Below are 17938 nucleotides of genomic sequence, written 5' to 3' on the forward strand. Positions count from 1 at the left end.
ATGTATGTATATATGTATACATACATATATATATATATATATATATATATATATATATATATATATATATGTATGTATACATATATATATATATATATATATATGAAAAAAACCTACAAGTACAAAAAAGGTAATAAAAATAGCAATAAAACTGTCAATAATTTTTTTAGGAACTCAAAACTGCTCACCTGTCCACTGTTGTTCTATAGCTTGTATATGTGCTTCACTAAAGTCCCAGTGCTGAGCGAGAATCTTCCACTCCCCATAACACAGATGCTTTGTGGCGAGGGTCCATAAGACAGAACGGAAGTGCTGTGTCTCTGGCTGATGGTCCTGTTTGAAGCTCAGAGGTCTTCTTACCTGCTCACATCCCCCGTGATCCTGAATTCAACAGGGAGAAAGTTTTGTGAATCTTTCAAAGTTAAAAGGATGTTCACAAATTTTATGCATATGATGTACAAAGAAAACAAACTCTCAGTACCTCTTGCTTTTAAAACTAACACAAAGAATTTACAAGATACTTTTGTTAAGCATCTTGGAGACCTTGTCATAGTGTATGCTATGAGTTGTTCTCGTTCTTTATAACTATGCCTGTATGCCAGGATTTTTTTTTTACAAAATCCAAAACAATTAATATGTACATAATGTAAACAGCTCAACAGCACATGGGTGCTGATACGCTGGAAAAGAGTGAAAATGTATTTATCGAATATGAGCACAGATTTCATATAAGGAGAGTGTATTTAGTATTAATACAACTTGAGCAACACTTACCTTCTCCCATTTATAAAAACGGTCAGCTTTAATTATCATGTCTACCAGGACCACATGGTTTCCTCTTGCTGCCACTTCCAGACATGTTTTTCCCTGCTGTGTACATTAGATGGTCAGAAAAGCATTGCTTTGTTAGAAGACACAGTTATAAGTGTCATAGATCTGAATCTATACTAAAACAGTTATCATGATGCTGTGCTACAAGATTAACTTTGTCCGGACAAAGAAAAAGTGAACTATGCATCAAGGTTTCAAATGGTGTAAAAAAAAAAAAAAAGATAAATATTCTACTTAAGACTAGCGTAGCAAAGATCTTAATTAATATGATATAGAAGGATCAATGCACCAACTGAAAACTGTTTTTATTTTTTAGTGTACAATGTGAAATACACAGCTCAAAAAAGTAAAGGAACACTTGATCATCACAGTACAACCACAAGTTAAACTTTACGGATATCAAGCTGTCGTCTTCGGAAGTGTAAGTGAATCAATTAATTTCACCTTTTTTTGGTGCAAATCAAACGGGTGTACTGAAGACGTTCCAAGACAAACCTTACTGTGTTATAGCACCACTAGAGGGGGTTGCCCTACTACTGTAGTAGTTGGGGGAGTCTCGTAGTGGGTGTGTGTGAGTATAGTGTGGCAGCCATTACATGCTGCTCGTGTGTCTGTTCTGAGAGAAACCATACCTTTGTAACGGGCTGGCGCCAGTGACTACCCATCTCCGCACATGTACGTACGGACGGAGTAGAGCTGTGGAGACCTGGCTTGTATGGTCTTACGTTGCTAACATCAAATAAATGTCTGTTGTTCGATTTAACTGACTGGCTTTGAGTTATCCGGCTAACCTCCACACCACATGCTCGCTGGACCTGCTAGCCGCTCCTTCCTCGCCCAGACTGCTCTTACAGTTCCAAGACAACCTCCATAAAGTAAATGATTCTGCAGGTGATGGGCACAGACCATTATTCTCTCCTTATCCTTCTTGACTGATTTTTCTCTAGAATTGCTTTTTAATATCCTCGTCAGTACTGGTTTGATGAGAGAGTACCTGCAGCACATCCAGGTTACACTGTGGCAATGTCCACACTGAGACGGCGTTTTCGGTCAAGGAAAACGCAGCGTTTTGAAAACACTATCCAAAGCAGATACATTTGAAAACGCTGTTTTCGCGTTGCAGTGTGGACAGCGAACCCCGAGCCTTTTCGAAAACGATGACACATTTTAGTCATGTGATGCAGTCATGTGACCAATCAAACTAAGATAGTGGAGGGCATTATACAGCAGTTGTTTTGTTTGCTCTCAGTTTTGACAGCCCTATTAAAGATTAATATCACTCTGTACATGCTCCAGATAGCTTTTCTTCAAATTCTTTAACTCTCACTAGCTTTTGCAACTTTGTACTTTTGTGTTACTTGCAGCAACAACTCCAGCTCATTGCTAGTCCATTTAAAAAACTCGGTGCTTTTCCTCAACATTTTGCAGCAACGTTTCAAAGAGCCGGAAAAGTAAATAAACGGCAGACAGAAATGAGGCAGGTCGAATCGTCTTGCATTTCACGCATGCGCAGGACTGGAACGGAAGCGTTTTCGGCCGTTTCAGTGTGGACGCACAATTCTGTGAAAACGACTGAAAACGATAGTGTGGACGCGGAACGTTTTCAGACAAAAACGCCATTTTCAAATTTATCCGGGCTAGTGTGGACGTAGCCTGTGTCTCCCAGCACAGTCTGAAGAGTGAGGAGCAGATAGTAGGAGACAGGCCATTGCACAAGGAGAGCTGAAAGTTCATCGTAGTGTGAATGCTAGATAGAATTGTGTGTATGCAGGTTTGAATTGGTAAATTATGTAGTGTGAAGCTCTTTGAGTGCTTAAGTCAATTTATCATTAACCATGCTAGCCAACAGTACCCCGACTGCTGGGATGAAATCCTCAGAGCTTGTCTTAATGCACTAGGTCCTGGGTTTGTGTTGCAGGACAATACCCAGTGTAATGTGACTTGGCAATTATATAATGATGAAGACACTGATGTCACTACCTGGCCCTCATGTTTCACACACCAGAATCCCTCATCCAAATCTGGGAGGAGATCCCCCAAACCACCATCCACCATCTCATCCAGCCCTCAAAAGGCTGATGATTATTGTTTTCACTGACCTTTGAGACCCCTGACCCCTTCTTGTTTTCAATGAATTTCACAACGTATGTCAACTTAACATGAATATTTTTTAAGGTCTGATGTGTGACTTTAGTACCCCATTTATTGTTTTGAGCAGTGTACATAATATTCTGTGTGAAGCTGCGTGTGGTACCTTATCAGTTAAACTGAGAGTAACTCTAGAAATCAGCATCATCTCAGCCAGGTCATGCCAGCCATGTTCTGAGGCAATGTGTAGTGCGGTCTGCTGCCTCTGTCGCCCACATGACAGACAACCATTAAGTAAAATTACTGTATTATAGGACATTTTATTATGCATTGTGTTCATGTGGCTGTGGAACTTTGTACTTACAATGTCAGTGGCATTCAGGTTGCTGCCAGCATCAATAAGCAATCGTACAACTTTTGTGTGATTGTTGAATACAGCCAGGTGGAGTGGTGTGCAGTGTTGCTGTTTCAAAGAGAAACAGGTATTAAAAATCTGTTACATGAAAGCTGCTCTCTATGATATTAACTTTTAAAATGTTTACAAGTGTTTACTGCCTAATTTTAGATTTCTTCTTCATTTTATGCACCAAAATGCTAACATGCTAACATACCACTGTGTAAGAATACCCATATGGAAAAGATATATATAAATCTTATAAAGTTTGTATCTGTCTTGTGTGAAACGTGTATGAAAAGCATACAAGAGTGAAAACAGATATAAGATCCCTTGAAAAATTATATAAATGAAACTTGTATGTTTTGGATACTTTCTAAAACAATATATGAAAGTAATGAGAAAGTGGCCACTTTCATGAGTAAATCATATAAGCCTTATATGAAGTAAGCCAAATCTTATGCAAGTCTTTTATAAGTTTTTTCTATTTCTTTTCAATATGGGTACTTTAAAAGAATTATCATAATTATTTTTTCCAGAGATAGCTAACAGTGCTTACATTGTTTATAGCATCTACATTGATTCCTGCCTTCAGCAGCAAGCTGGCCTCTCTGTCATGACCATGCTGTGCCACATAATGGAGAGCATTCATTTTTCTCTACAGACAGAAGATAAATATTAATTCATGAAAATAACACTGCCAACCCACTCTTGAATTGCATATTTAAGTAAACAAGCATACATTAGTTTGTGCATTGACATTACAGCCAGAATCCAGCAGAAGTCTAACACATTCATAGTGACCGCCGTCAGCTGCCATGTGCAATGGTGTGAGATCATCCTACAACAACACAATACAACAGGTACAATCAAGGTCAAAGGTTTTTAGAGTTTAAAGCTTATTATTCATAAGCATGAAGAAATGTGTTTTTTCAGGTTCAAAATGCTTGAGTGATCCCAAGAGTTTGGTAAGTAGGAATAATTTTTGCTTAGAAGGGTCTTGCAAGGCAAATTCAAATCTGGTCTTCCTGTTCTTAAGCGTAACCAGTGGTGTACACCTTGTTGTAAACTGTCTGCGTTTACATTAATGAAAATTCTCCTAATTCTGAGCTGGCTAGTATATTCCTTCTGGTTGAAAATGCCCCAAATGTTATTTTGTATGCTCATAAAACTTTTTAATCTCTCTCTGATATGTTTATTTAGTTTTTAATTTAATGATGGCTTCTGTTGCTTCATCAACATCTCCTTAAAACTCATATTAAGTGTTCCAGTAAACAGCTACCCAATGCCAAGTGTAAATGGTTTTCTGTCTCTCTGTGTTAGCACTGTAACAGATTGGCAGACTGTTCAAGGTATACCCTGCATCTCTCCCCATGGAGGTGAGATAGGCTCCAGCCCATCAATGACCCTGAATGGGTGGAGGGATGGCTAAAAAGAACACAAGAAAAATGCTTCAGTGGCAGGACCCACTGATTGATAGGATTCACCCTTCTTCAAGGTTCTGGACATCATAAGGTTGCTCTGGTCTGCAACACAACACACAGTTAGGTACACAAGTGTTTTGGCAATTACAATTTCTGTAATTTGTAAAATCTAAGCCTTCGCTTGCATCAGCATCTCTTTGGACCTCATACAAAGGGTTTCACTGGACATCTACTAAATGTAAGTTCAACACTTATCTCTATCTCTGCTTAATTAGTGATAGAATAATTAGGGGAAAAGTCTTAAATGGCCACAAAACTGCTTGCCAGCCATGTATCCAAATGCTTTTGAGCCTCAAAGGGTTAAAAGAGTATAAAAAATTCTATAATTCCTAAACAATTAATGCAACACTTCTGTTAAACCCTTTATAACACCCCTGTTTCCTGCACCCTGTCCGGGGCAGAGGTGCTGGATCTGGGGGGCATCCGTTCATCTGGGTCTATGGCTTGCAAAGCCTTGCTCCCTGTGGGACGCTGTTCTTGAGGGTGGGAGTGGTTTGGGATGGTAGAATGGGTGTTTTCTATCTTCAGAAGAATCAGCCTCCCTCCTTCTTGTGCAGGGGTGGGGACATGGTTGTCATCGAGATGTATGGGCTCTTTCTTCGGTACTCTTAGGGCTGCATAACAAGTTAACTATCGTGGTAACGGTAAATGGACTCACACCCATTCGCACATGCTCTTTGGTAAATGGTAAATGGCCTGTATTTGTATAGCGCTTTCTATGTAAGTCCTTTTTATCTAATGTTCACACACATTCTTAGCGCGATGGATGCATCTGAGAGAAACTTGGGGTTACTATCTTGCCCCAAGATAATTGGCATGCAGACTGGAGCAGACAGGGGATCAAACTACCAACCTTGTTTGGTTTCCCAGATGTATAAATCATGGCAAACCTCCTGGCACTTAACAGCGAACACTATATTATTCTATTTGTGATGGGGGAACCAATTTTTGGCGCAGTGTGTTTTGGGGTTTAAAAGCCACAGTAACTCTGTGTTTAGAAAAAAACGTGTCTCAATTATTCTGATATATACGGGATCACTAAGGGTTTTTGCTTAGACGGCAATTTCACCTTCTCTCCTGGATCGGCTGGAGCTTTCTTTAGGTGCCTTGGATGAGTGACAAAACATTTCTTCCACATAAAACTCTACGTCCAAATGAACAGAATCAACTTTTTGCAATTTCCTTACCTGGATGATTGAGCATGCATTAAGACATTTTATATTTGAAACTGTGTGGGAGTTTCCATGGGAGTGTATGGGAATGAGTCTAACAAAAGCATAGGGTATATTTTCTACTTCTTACAATAATTGTAAATCTTGTAATATGTCTGTTGATTAACTAGTAAAAATAACAGAAGTAACTAAAAAACAAACAGAATTTCTTGTGGAAAACTGAACCAGCATGTGTGTGGGATGAGGTTGAAGGATAGTTTACCTTAAAAAAATACAGTCAGCAGAAGCAATTCCTAGCAATGCTACCGTTATTTCAGGATACATTCATAAGGTTGGAAATTAGACTTATCAATAGAACATATGTAAAGATTTCTGACATGTTTTTGTTTTGTTTTTTTAAATCTTGTTATTAGTTTTCTTATTAGCGTGAAACATACATAAAATATAATTACCATTATATAAACAATCACATATCTATGTCTATACATACATATGTATATACCTAAATGAGTATATACAAAGGAGGGAAAAAACAAAAACAAAAAAAACAAAAAAACAAACAAAACCCCCCCCCCCCCAAAAAAAAGAGAAAGAGAGAGAGAGGAAAAAAAAAGAACAATACACCTGCCCAGACCAATATATATAAACTTGGAGCAGATATGGGAGGAGGCCATCCCTCCCAGTTTACTTATTAAAGTAATCTATAAAGGGTTGCCAAATTAGGTAAAACCGTTTAACATTATCTCTCAATGAAAACTTAATTTTCTCCAACTGTAAATGATACACTGTGTCTCTTAACTAAGCAGAGTGAGTTGGGGGGGCTTTATTTTTCCAATTTAGAAGTATAAGGCGTCTTGCAAGCAATGTTATAAAGCTCAAAACATGAATTTGTTTGTTATTTAAGTATTTAACTGTAGCAAGGCAAGGCAACCCCATTCCTCCTGTAACCTTGGGTCTTTGGAGAAATGTCTTTTTTATTCTGGGTGTCTTCTTGTTCCAGATAAACTGAGAAATTAACTGGTCTATTTTCTTGAAAAAAGTTTTTGTGATCAATATTGGGATACATTGAAACAAAAATAAAAATTTAGGTAAAGTGCTCATCCTAATGATATTTATTCGGCCAGCAAGCGAGATGGGCAGTTTAGACAGTCTTTCCAAGTTCTGTTCAGTTTGATGGTATAAATTAATAAAATTGTGTTTGAAAAGGCCAGAGAATTCACGGGTTACATTTATTCCAAGATGTTTGAAAGTATTTGAGACGGTAAAAGGAAACGAATTCAATGTAGTGCTATCTAACTTTTCTAAAGAACTAATAGGAAACAATATGCTTTTTGTTAGGTTGATTTTGTATCCAGAAATTTTCCCAAATTCAGTTAAAACTGTCATAATTTTTGGCAATGATTTAGTAGGGTCAGTGATATATAGCAACAAATCATCTGCATAGAGAGACACCTTATGTTCTACACCAAATCTCCTTATTCCTTTATAATCCTTTGTAGAGCGTAATTGAATGGCGAGAGGTTCTATGACAAGTGCAAATAGCAATGGGGACAGAGGGCACCCTTGTCTTGTAGAGCGGTGGATGAAGAAAGGACTAGAAGTTATATTATTTGTGTTAACCGAGGCCTGAGGTTTTGTGTAAAGCAGCTTAACAAGGGAAATATAATTAGGGCCTATGCCAAACTTTGACAGGGTCGAGAAGAGGAAACCCACTCGACCCTGTCAAAGGCCTTCTCCGCATCTAGTGAGAGTAGTATTTCTGACATGTTTTAAAAGAAATGTTGGTTTGTGTTTTTTAAGAAATATTCTAGATTTACTAAGACACGCTTTAACATCGTCATTATGGGTTTTTCACTGTGGGCTGATAGGGAAAATGTAATTTATACCGCTTAAAATGAATAAACATGTACAAAAGAGAAGGATTCGTAAATGTTTCTGAACATACCTCTTTAAGCGTACAGGCTCATCATCATACTTACTATATTCCTTTTATCCACACTGACACCAGTCTCTAGGATCTTCTGTAGGATCTCTGCGTGCCCTTTGCTTGCTGCTAGGTGCATAGGCGTGTTTTCTTCCTGTAATCCAGACATAACACCATATATATATATATATATATATATATATATATATACACATACACATACACATACATATATATATTATATAAAAGGCTGACCCAGCCATGCGATGTGATGACATCTGTAGGTTTATGAACGCCTGTTTTGAAACCTCAAATTAACAATTATCATTGGTTCCATCCTCTTTTTGAGCCAAACATAAGTAATAAAATATCAGCTAACACCAGAGCAGAGAATTGTTGGATGATTTCCCAGTCCCATGATGCATTGAGTTTTTCCTTTCCAGTCACTTTTCTCACTCACTATGCGTTAATAGACCTCTCTGCATTGATTCATATCTGTTATTAATCTCTGTCTCTCTTCCACAGCATGTCTTTATCCTGTTTTCCTTCTCTCACCCTAACCGGTCGCAGCAGATGGCCGCCGCTCCCTGAGCCTGGTTCTGCTGGAGGTTTCTTCCTGTTAAAAGGGAGTTTTTCCTTGCCACTGTCGCCAAAGTGCTTGCTCATAGGGGGTCATGTGATTGTTGGGTTTTTCTCTGTATCTATTATTGTACGATCTACTGTACAATATAAAGCGCCTTGAGGCGACTGTTGTTGTGATTTGGTGCTATATAAATAAAATTGAAATTGAAATTGAAATACAATGACCAACACAGCAAGTCACAGATACTTTCAGATAAATGTAATAAAATTGTTCCCCAAGCTGCCAACATCACAAATATAATTGGGAATCAAACTGTATCTAGAAGACAGCAGCAATGACGGGTAACTAAGCCTTAATAAATGTAACTGAATTTTAACACGGAAGTCCAGGGACTGGCAAGCTTCTGAAGCCACCTTCAAATTTGTGGTGCACTCTGGACACATCTCTACATCAACTGTTAAGAGCAGACTTTGTGAATCAGGCCTTTATGATCAAATAGCTGCTAAGAAAGCACGACTAAGGAACAAGCAGAAGAGATTTGTTTGGGCCAAGAAACACAAGGAATGGACATTAGACCAGTGGAAATCTGTGCTTTGGTCTGATGAGTCCAAATTGGAGATCTTTGGTTCCACCCGCCATGTCTTTGTGTGACACAGAAAAGATGAAAAGATGGTCTCTACACCCATGGTTCCCACCATGAAGCATGGAGGAGGAGGTGTGATGGTGTGGGGGTGCTTTGCTGGTGACACTGTTGGCACAGTGAACAAGCATGGCTACCACAGCATCCTGCAGCGACGTGCCATCACATCCAGTTTGCGTTTAGTTGGACCATCATTTATTTTTCACACACCTCCAGGCTGTGTAAGGGCTATCTGACCAAGAAGGACAGTAATGAGCGCTGCACCAAATGGCCTGGCCTCTACAGTCACCTGACCTAAACTCAGTGGAGATGGTTTGGGATGAGATGGAGCGCAGAGTGAAGGCAAAAGGACCAACAAGTGCTCAGCATCTCTGGGAGCTCCTTCAAGACTGTTGGAAAACCATTTCAGGTGATGACCTCATGAAGCTCATCCAGAGAATGCCAACAGTGTGCAAAGCAGTAATTAAAGCAAAGGATGGCTATTTTGATCTGAATCAAAATATACAATATAAAAAATGTTTTGAGTTATTTCTCACTTTTTCGTTTACTTCATAATTCCATGTGTGCTCATTCATAGTTCTGATGCCTTCATTGAGAATCTACAATGTAAATAGTCATGGTTCTCACTTGGCCTTGTTTTTATAAACATTTCAACACAGCTTTTCAAGTCAGTTTCAAAACTCTGAAATGCTGGCTGCTGCTCAGCACAAATTACCTTGGCAGAAGTATGGGAGAGCCTAACAAAGCTTCTTTGCACAGCTTCTGCTTGTATGGCTAAACACATCTGCTGATTCAAAGTGTGTGTCTGTGTCTGTGTGTGTGTGTCCCTGTCTAGCTATCTTTGTGAGGACCGAAATCTGCATTCTACTATACTTGTGAGAACCAACAGTCACTTGTGAGGACACACAACCTGGTCCTCACAAATTTGAAGGCATTTAAAGGCATTTTTGAGGCTCAAAATGTGGTTTTAGTGTCAGGGTTACAATTAGGTTATGGTTAGGTTTAGGGTAAGGGTCAGGGTTAGGCATTCATTTTTAATGGTTAGGGTAAGGGGCTAGGGAAAGCATTATGTCAATGAAGGTCCTCACTAAGATAGCTGAACGGGGTTGTGTGTGTGTGTGTGTGTGTGTGTGTGTGTGTGTGTGTGTGTGTGTGTGTGTGTGTGTGTGTGTGTGTCTACCTTGTCCTTCAAACCAGGCATGTAACCCATTCCAATCAGAAATTCAACTACTTCAAGCTGTCCATGTTCAGCAGCTAGGTGTAGTGCTGTCTTCCCTGACTGAGCAGAAAGACATACACATATGTTACATATAGTGTATACAATAGTGCTTCACTGAGTGCTTCACTGAGTGAATGGGTTAAATGCAGAGCGGGATTTCCCCACAGGGATCAATAAAGTATGCATTAGTATTATTATTATTATTATTACAAACAAGATATAACAATTCCATTAATATCCATATAATAAAAATTCCATTCATTTTCAGCTTGATTTATTGATATACTGCTTATACACTGCTCAAACATTTAAGGAAACACTTAATCTGAGTATAGCATCAACTAAATAAAATTTCTGGGATGTTGATCTGGTCAGTTAAGTAGTAAAGCACTCAAAGCGCTTTGTACCGGATTCAATAGTGATGGGCTAAAGCTTAGGTCTCCCAGTTTGCCTACCAGATGCTGTGGGATGATGGTATTCTTCTCCAGGTGTGCAAGGTTCCGGTATAGAGCCAAGGAGATGGCATCCTCAATGGAGTGAGTTCGCCAGTAGACAAACTGGAAGGGGTCGAATTTGGAAGGGAATCTAGAGCTAATGTGCCCCCCCCCCCCGTCTCTCAAAACACTACATAATAATAGGAGTGAGTGTGACAGGCCAGTAGTGACATGTTCCAAGTTTTTTTACGCATTGGGATGATAGCCGCAGTCTTGAAACATGATGGAACTTTGGCTTGATTTAGTTAAGTGTTTCTGATAGAACATAAACCAGCTGATGTGTACATCTCACAGGTATGTTATCTCGGCCTGGGGCCTTCCTTGTATTGACTCTACTCAGAGTCCTCCTTACATCAGCTATGTCAAGACAGAGTGCCTTTTCCTCCTGTTGAGGATCAGAAGAGTCCTGTTTAGTGCCTCAAACCATCCAAAGAAGTTGCGGAAGTTGAGGATGATATTGACTTCCTTCATTGAGGAAGTTAATGCCATCCTCAGGAGCCTGCAGTTTGTGGTAGTCCATATGCCTTGCCACATGTTTCTGATGTTAGCACTACCATGAATAAAATTCTGGATTTTTTAGTATCAGAATCAGAGAAACCTTTTAATCCCAGAGAAAAATCGAGTTGCCATATTACTGTACAAACAACAGACAATAAAGTAATTATATAAAAGGAAGTGAAGAAATAGAGATATCAATGCACATAAATAGAGATTAATAAAAATATAAAAGGACAAAAGTATTAACAGTAATGTTTCTCTGTGAAAAAGCTTTGCCAATCTGATGGCACAGCTGAAGTTGGCGCTCACTGTTCTCAGTGATCCCTCACTGCCAGACTTGAAGGCTAATTTCCATGCCTTTAAGTCTGGATAAAGTCTTTTTGAGTACTTTATCGGTCATCCAGGGTTTCTTGTTGGCCCGGGTGGTGATGACCTTTATGACATCCATAGCAGGCTATGAATACATGATGTTCAAATGGGTGCAGGAATTCTAGAAGAAATGACATCCCTTAAATCCAGTTTGTTGTTGTGTAATAATAGATGGGAGAATGTTTTTTGTCTTTTGGCTAAAGCGTTAATCAAAGAGAGAGGTCTGTGGGAGGTACATAGCTCAGGTTCCTCATCCCTTTTCAGGAGCAGGCTTATAGTCACTTGTCTTAAGGTGGGACGGAGTTAATATCTGAGAGATTTGAGAGAGACTGAATGTATTATTGGAGCCAATTTAGTATGGAACTTTTTGAAGAATCTGTTGGGGCCAGAGGCTTTGTTATCCTGCATCTATCACCTGATAATCATTATTATCAACAATGAACTCAAGATTGTCTAAGAATTTTGACATCTCAGTAACATCTTGCTGGGTTTCTGACTGGTATAGTGGAGAGTCAAAGAACATTCAAAGAAAACAGACTTCAAGGATGATCTTTTTGTAGCTGTCCAGTTGAGTCTTTATCTTTGGTACCAAACGTGAGATGTTGCGATATAGTTGATGAGATAGAAGTTGGGTAGACTTGTCGCCATGCTTATGATGCATAGAGCAAGCATGTAAAAAAGGCCTCTGAAGAAGTAATTAAGGCATTGTCCATCTGCAAAGGACTGGATTTACAAATTTTATTCAAATGGGCAGAGAATGAAATGATAACCTGAAGGAGATAGGCTTTAGTGATTCCCAAATCATGGAATATGAAATTGTATGTTTCTCTGTTTGGTTTAATGCAATGAAGTCAACTATTGAGGATTTAATAAGTTTATCGAAGCAACATCAGACTGAATCTCCTGAATCTCAGAACAGCTGGCCACCAATATATCGTCAAGGTACACGAAGACGAAAGGTAGCCTGCGCAAGACAGAGTCCATCAACCGCTGAAAAGTCTGGGCGGCGCCTTTCAGGCCAAATGGTATGCGCAAAAACTCAAACAGGCCGAAAGGGGTAATTACGGCAGTTTTGGGAACGTCTTCGGTGCGCATGGCAACTCGGTGATACCCCTGCACCAAGTCCATTTTAGAAAAAATCGAGGTGCCGGCGAGGTGGGCGGAAAAAGACTGGATGTGGGGAATGGGGTAACGGTCGTTCTCGGTGACATTATTCAAACGGTGAAAATCCCCGCACGGCAGCCACCGATCGTCTAATTTGGGCACCATGTGTAGCAGAGAGCCCCAGGCACTATTTGAGCGCTGTACAATGCCGAGGCGCTCCATGGCTGCAAACTCTTCCTGAGCGACGGAGAGTTTCTGGGGTCGAGGCGGCGCACACGCACGAACACCGGGGGACCGACCGTCGGGATATAATGTTCAACCTCGTGCTTTCTTGCCGTGTTCGAGAAATTAGGAACAGTCAGTGAAGGGAACTCCAAAAGCAACACTGAAAAACATTCCCTGAAGTCACTAAATTAGCCCGATTCAGGGGCTCGATGGCCTGTGAGAAACAGGGTATTGAAGAAAAGGACAAGGCATCGATTAAGCGTCTGTTAGCGACATCGACCAGCAGTCCGTGGGCACAAAGAAAATTGGCACCCAAAATAGGCACAGAGCTAGCGGCAACAACAAAGTTCCACTGGAAATCCCAACCATGAAAACAAACAGTCAACAACCTTTCCCCAAACGTGGGAGAGCCATTAGCTGCGATAAGCTGCGGCCCGCAGCCCACTGCTAAACTGTCGGCGCCGTTCGGGGGAAGGAGGCTGTTCTGGGAGCCGGGGTCGACCAGGAAACATCTCCCGGACCGCAAGTCTTCTATGAAGAGCCGTTTTTCTTTGTCGCCAGCGGTCGCGGCCGCTATTGTGTGCTGGCGGGGCCCGTGTCCCGGGGCCAGAAAAGCACAAGGCAGCACCAAAACGCTGATGGTAGAAACAGAGGCCCTGTCCGCGGTGCCGCGGTGCCGCTGCGCCGCGATCTCTGCCGTCAGCGAAGGGTGGGATGCTCCGGGGCAGGTCGGCGGGGAAGTGGAAGGTGCCGCCGGCGAGGCAGGAGAATACAATCCGCTATCCTTCGCACCCAGGAGCGGAGAGTTGGCGAGGCTGGCTCTCACGGCCACCGGCTGTCGGAAGAAGATGTGGGCGAAGAGGAATCCCCTATTGTCCAGTCCATGCAAGGATAGCATGTGCTCCATCAGTTCCAGAGCCGTACCGCCACCCAGGCCTGAGAGGGAGAGGAGCTTTTCGGCTCGCTCTGCGTCGAAAAGGGCATAGCGTCGAAGAAGCAGCTCCTTAAGGGCGGTGTATTTTCCTTGGGCGGGTGGGTCCCAGAGGAGAGTCAATGCACGACGGGTGGCTAGCGGGTCGAGCAAGGCCACCACATAGTGATATTTCGTGTCGTCAGCCGAGATGCCACGAAGAGCAAACTGATCCTCCATGTGCACGAACCACGACAGGGGATCGTGAAGCCAAAAGTCCGGCAGCTCAAGCACCACAGCAAAGGCAGCTGCAGCAGGAGGCAGAGGTCTGGCAGCCCCTGATGCATCCAGAGCCTAGCCGGTGCCACCATCAGGCTGCAGCATGCTTGAGTCAGGGGTCACCAATGTGGAGGTAAACACAGATGACACGAGGGCTCTTGACTAACACTCCTCATGTATTACTCATCACCACACAACTGAATACTTTTCCCTCCAAAACACAGCAACAACACTTCCTCAGAACTGGGTGTGAGTCGAGCCCTCCAGTGGTCCACCACAGTAGGATTATATTTAACTGCTAAAACTTTCTGAACAAGTTTTACACCACTGAAAAAATAATATGTGAGGGCATCATTTTTTATATTTTGACTTTCACTTCCACTCCATTAAATGATGTGGCATCCTTTATTCCTAGCACATTACTTAGTCCATATCAGTATAGATATACAACATGATTTTATGTTTTGAAAGTGTTCCTTTTTTGGGAGCAGTGTATTTTGCTCAAATAATTTTTTGCTAAGAGATGAGAAAAGAAAGGAAGTGTTTGTTCTTTTTATAACTCAGTTAGTACAAAATTGCTTTGTAACGCTAGTAGTCCATCACCTTTTCAACTCCATCTAGACTGATGCCTTCTAGGTGCTCCAAGAAGAACTCCAATACTCTGATGTGTCCTCGCTGAGCAGCACAGTGCAGCATATTCAGACCATCCTAAGATAAAAAGGATATCAGGTCAAGACAATAACCTTGTTATAAATAAGTGGCATTGCAACCCAATAAAAAAAAACAAAAAAAACGTTAAATTCAGATTTTTTAACAGTTCAATGAAATATGGCAGCTCTTACTTTGTTTTCAGAGTTGAGCTTGGCTCCACAAGACACCAGGATCTGTAGGATGTTTAGGTGACCAAACCAGGATGCCAGAAGCAGAGCGTTCATCCCAAACTGTGGACGATATTTACAAACTAATGAATCAGAACACAGAGAAAAATGTCTGGGAATCAAAAACCGGTTCTTTTAGAAGACTGGTTCCCAGTAGTTTAATTCCTTGGAATTTAGTCTGCCTGCCTATTGATTCCAGTTGCACTTGCGCTACAATCAGCTGAATTTAGTTTGTGCTGGAGGACGAAAATAGTGGCACAGTCCACAGTTTGTATATGGACATTGCTATTATTCTTATCGCACAAAAGGATAAGACCGTGACAGTAAGATGGAAACTGCATCCAGGACAGAAACAACTGCATTATGTTGCTAACACAACTTTGGCTCTTTGCATGCACAGACAGCATAACAAACCCATCATTGTCAAATTTCTCTAAGATTATGTTAAATGATAGTTTTCACAAGGTATAGCAATTCTATTTTCAATTCAGATTTATTCATATAGTGCCGAATCACAAGTCACTTTATATTTAAAGGTAAAGACCCTACAATAATACAGAGAAAACAGACAGCCAAATGACCCCCATAATGTCACTACCCATTATGAACTAAATATCAATTTAATTAGTGTTAATTAGTGTGCTAGATGTATCAGACTGACAGCAAAACCCAGGGTAAAATAACTTCAGCAACAATACAAATCCACAGTGAGTTATTCCCTATATCAAGGAATGGTGTTATGGGCGTGTTATTGTTACCACGTTTGCGAGACTAGTAGGGCCTGCATGAGCGCAACATCTGCATGCATGCACAGACTAGCCTATGCCGACAACCCCACAATGTTCCAACTATGAATGCACCGAACCAAACTGTAACAGGAACAGGTGTGTGCAGCTGTCTTTATCCACATCTGTAACAGAATACAATCCCCTTTCAGCTTCCCCCTTGAACTTACAAAGGAATTTTGTAACTAAGGAAGTGTGAAATTGCTCTTGTATCAGTTCAAGTTTACTTACACTGTCAGTCTCATTAATGTCCATATCATGCTCCAGTAGGAGACGCAAAGCCTGTTCATTCCCAGCTCCTGCTGCCCAGTGCAGTGCTTTTCGACCTACCTACACACACACACACACACACACACACACACACACACACACACAAAAGACAATAAGAGCACAGCATATTTCTTGTTTGTTAGTGCAGACATTTTGGATTAAAATCACTTGTCCATAATAATTCCTTTGAGCTCATTCATTCGTTCTTGTGGCATTTGCAGCTGAGTGCGATGCGGCAGGAATGAGAATCAGGACACCCGAGTCTGAGGCCGTGGTCCTTAGCTGGGAAAGGGTAGAGTGCCCATTCTGGGTAACGGACAAGTTACTGCCCCAAGTGGAGGAGTTTAAGTATCTCGGGGTCTTGTTCACAAGTGAGGGGAGATTGATAGATGGATTGGCTGCAGTGATGCGGACACTGTACCGGTCTGTTGTGCTGAAGAGCGAGCTGAGTGTAAAAGCCAAGCTCTCAATTTACCGGCCGATCTACATCCCCACCTTCACTTAAGGACATGAGCTTTGGGTAGTGAAAGAACAAGATCACGGTCAGCCATCCGGGAGGGGTTCAAAGTAGAGCCGCTATGCTTCCACATCAAAATGAGCCAGTTAAGGTGGTTCGGGCATCTGACAAGGACGCCTCCTGGGTGCCTCCTGGGTGAGGTATTCCGGGCATGTCCCACTGGGTGGAGGTCCCAGGGCAGACCCAGGACACGCTGGAGAAAGTGTCTGGGGAGAAGGAGGTCTGGGCTTCTCTGCTTAATAATAATAATAATAATAATAATAATAATAATAATAATAATAATAATAATAATAATAATAATAATAATGGATTGCATTTATATAGTGCATTTCGAGACCCTCAAAGCCCTTTACAATTCCACTATTCATTCACTCTCACATTCACACACTGGTGGAGGCAAGCTACAGTTGTAGCCACAGCTGCCCTGGGGCTGACTGACAGAAGCGAGGCTGCCATATCGCGCCATCGGCCCCTCTGGCCATCACCAGTAGGCGGTAGGTGAAGTGTCTTGCCCAAGGACACAATGACCAGGATCGAACCGGTTGTAAATAACAAATATACATTTCAAAAAACGTGGTGCAGAAACATTTTGTACAAGTGGTAAAACAAGAGTGAATATTTGCTCCGGTTTTATTTGGTCCAGCTGACTTTAGGGATGTCGTAATGCTCTGTCAGGTTGTCCAGGTGAAGGTTATAATCCTCGACTCTGTGTTTGTGGGTCTTTGATGCCTTGTTCAAAATCTGCTCCATTTGCCGTTTCGCTTGCATCTTGTCAAAAGCAATCTGTGCCGGTGTCCTTTTGTCAAGATATAGCTTAGGCTGTTGTCCCTGTGATTCAGTCCCGGATAAGCGGAAGAAAATGGATGGATGGATGATTCATATTTTCCTGTCCTTTTCACTTCAAGGGGAGTTCACTAATGCATTTCTTTCAATTCTGAGTTATGTGACAACAAATGCTGCTGTTATCAAAAAAGGTATTTAATAGGTCTCACATTCCTACGACTGCAAACTAGAATAGAATAGACTAGAATAGCTCTTTATTGCCATTGTACATGTACAATGAAAATGAGGGTGCTCCACACCAACCTTGCCAGAATAAAATATAAATAGTAGACAGCAGGAATAAATTAAAAAACATGAGAAATATATGCAATCTAGAGAGATATATACAAACAAAAGAAAGGCACACATTAGAAAACAAAAGGAAGTAGTGCAAACAAAAGACTTGGTTTGAATAGTTTGTGTGTGAGTGGCCTGAGTGATGACAATTAATC

General features: G+C 41.1%; 1 protein-coding gene across 3 annotated transcripts in view; it reads right to left on the reverse strand.

Moving 5' to 3' along the window:
• ankdd1a (ankyrin repeat and death domain containing 1A) overlaps nucleotides 1–17938 on the reverse strand; it is a 35301-nt gene that overhangs the window by 7913 nt on the left and 9450 nt on the right. For 2 of the 3 annotated variants that reach the window (XR_010093709.1, XM_063470423.1), the window contains exons 3-13: nucleotides 16109–16207; nucleotides 15057–15155; nucleotides 14818–14922; nucleotides 10297–10395; nucleotides 7949–8047; nucleotides 4056–4154; nucleotides 3873–3971; nucleotides 3284–3382; nucleotides 3086–3184; nucleotides 775–870; nucleotides 189–381 (exon numbers count right to left, since the gene is read on the reverse strand). Coding sequence is in view for 2 of the 3 variants with exons in the window: in XM_063470423.1 (XP_063326493.1) it covers nucleotides 189–381; nucleotides 775–870; nucleotides 3086–3184; nucleotides 3284–3382; nucleotides 3873–3971; nucleotides 4056–4154; nucleotides 7949–8047; nucleotides 10297–10395; nucleotides 14818–14922; nucleotides 15057–15155; nucleotides 16109–16207 (1186 nt within the window). In the remaining variant the exon portion in view is untranslated. The remainder of the gene's footprint in view (nucleotides 1–188; nucleotides 382–774; nucleotides 871–3085; nucleotides 3185–3283; nucleotides 3383–3872; nucleotides 3972–4055; nucleotides 4155–7948; nucleotides 8048–10296; nucleotides 10396–14817; nucleotides 14923–15056; nucleotides 15156–16108; nucleotides 16208–17938) is intronic. The other variant, XM_063470424.1, reaches the window with a different exon arrangement.

Source organism: Pelmatolapia mariae, linkage group LG1, assembly GCF_036321145.2.
Source record: "Pelmatolapia mariae isolate MD_Pm_ZW linkage group LG1, Pm_UMD_F_2, whole genome shotgun sequence".
NCBI classification, from domain to species: domain Eukaryota; kingdom Metazoa; phylum Chordata; class Actinopteri; order Cichliformes; family Cichlidae; genus Pelmatolapia; species Pelmatolapia mariae.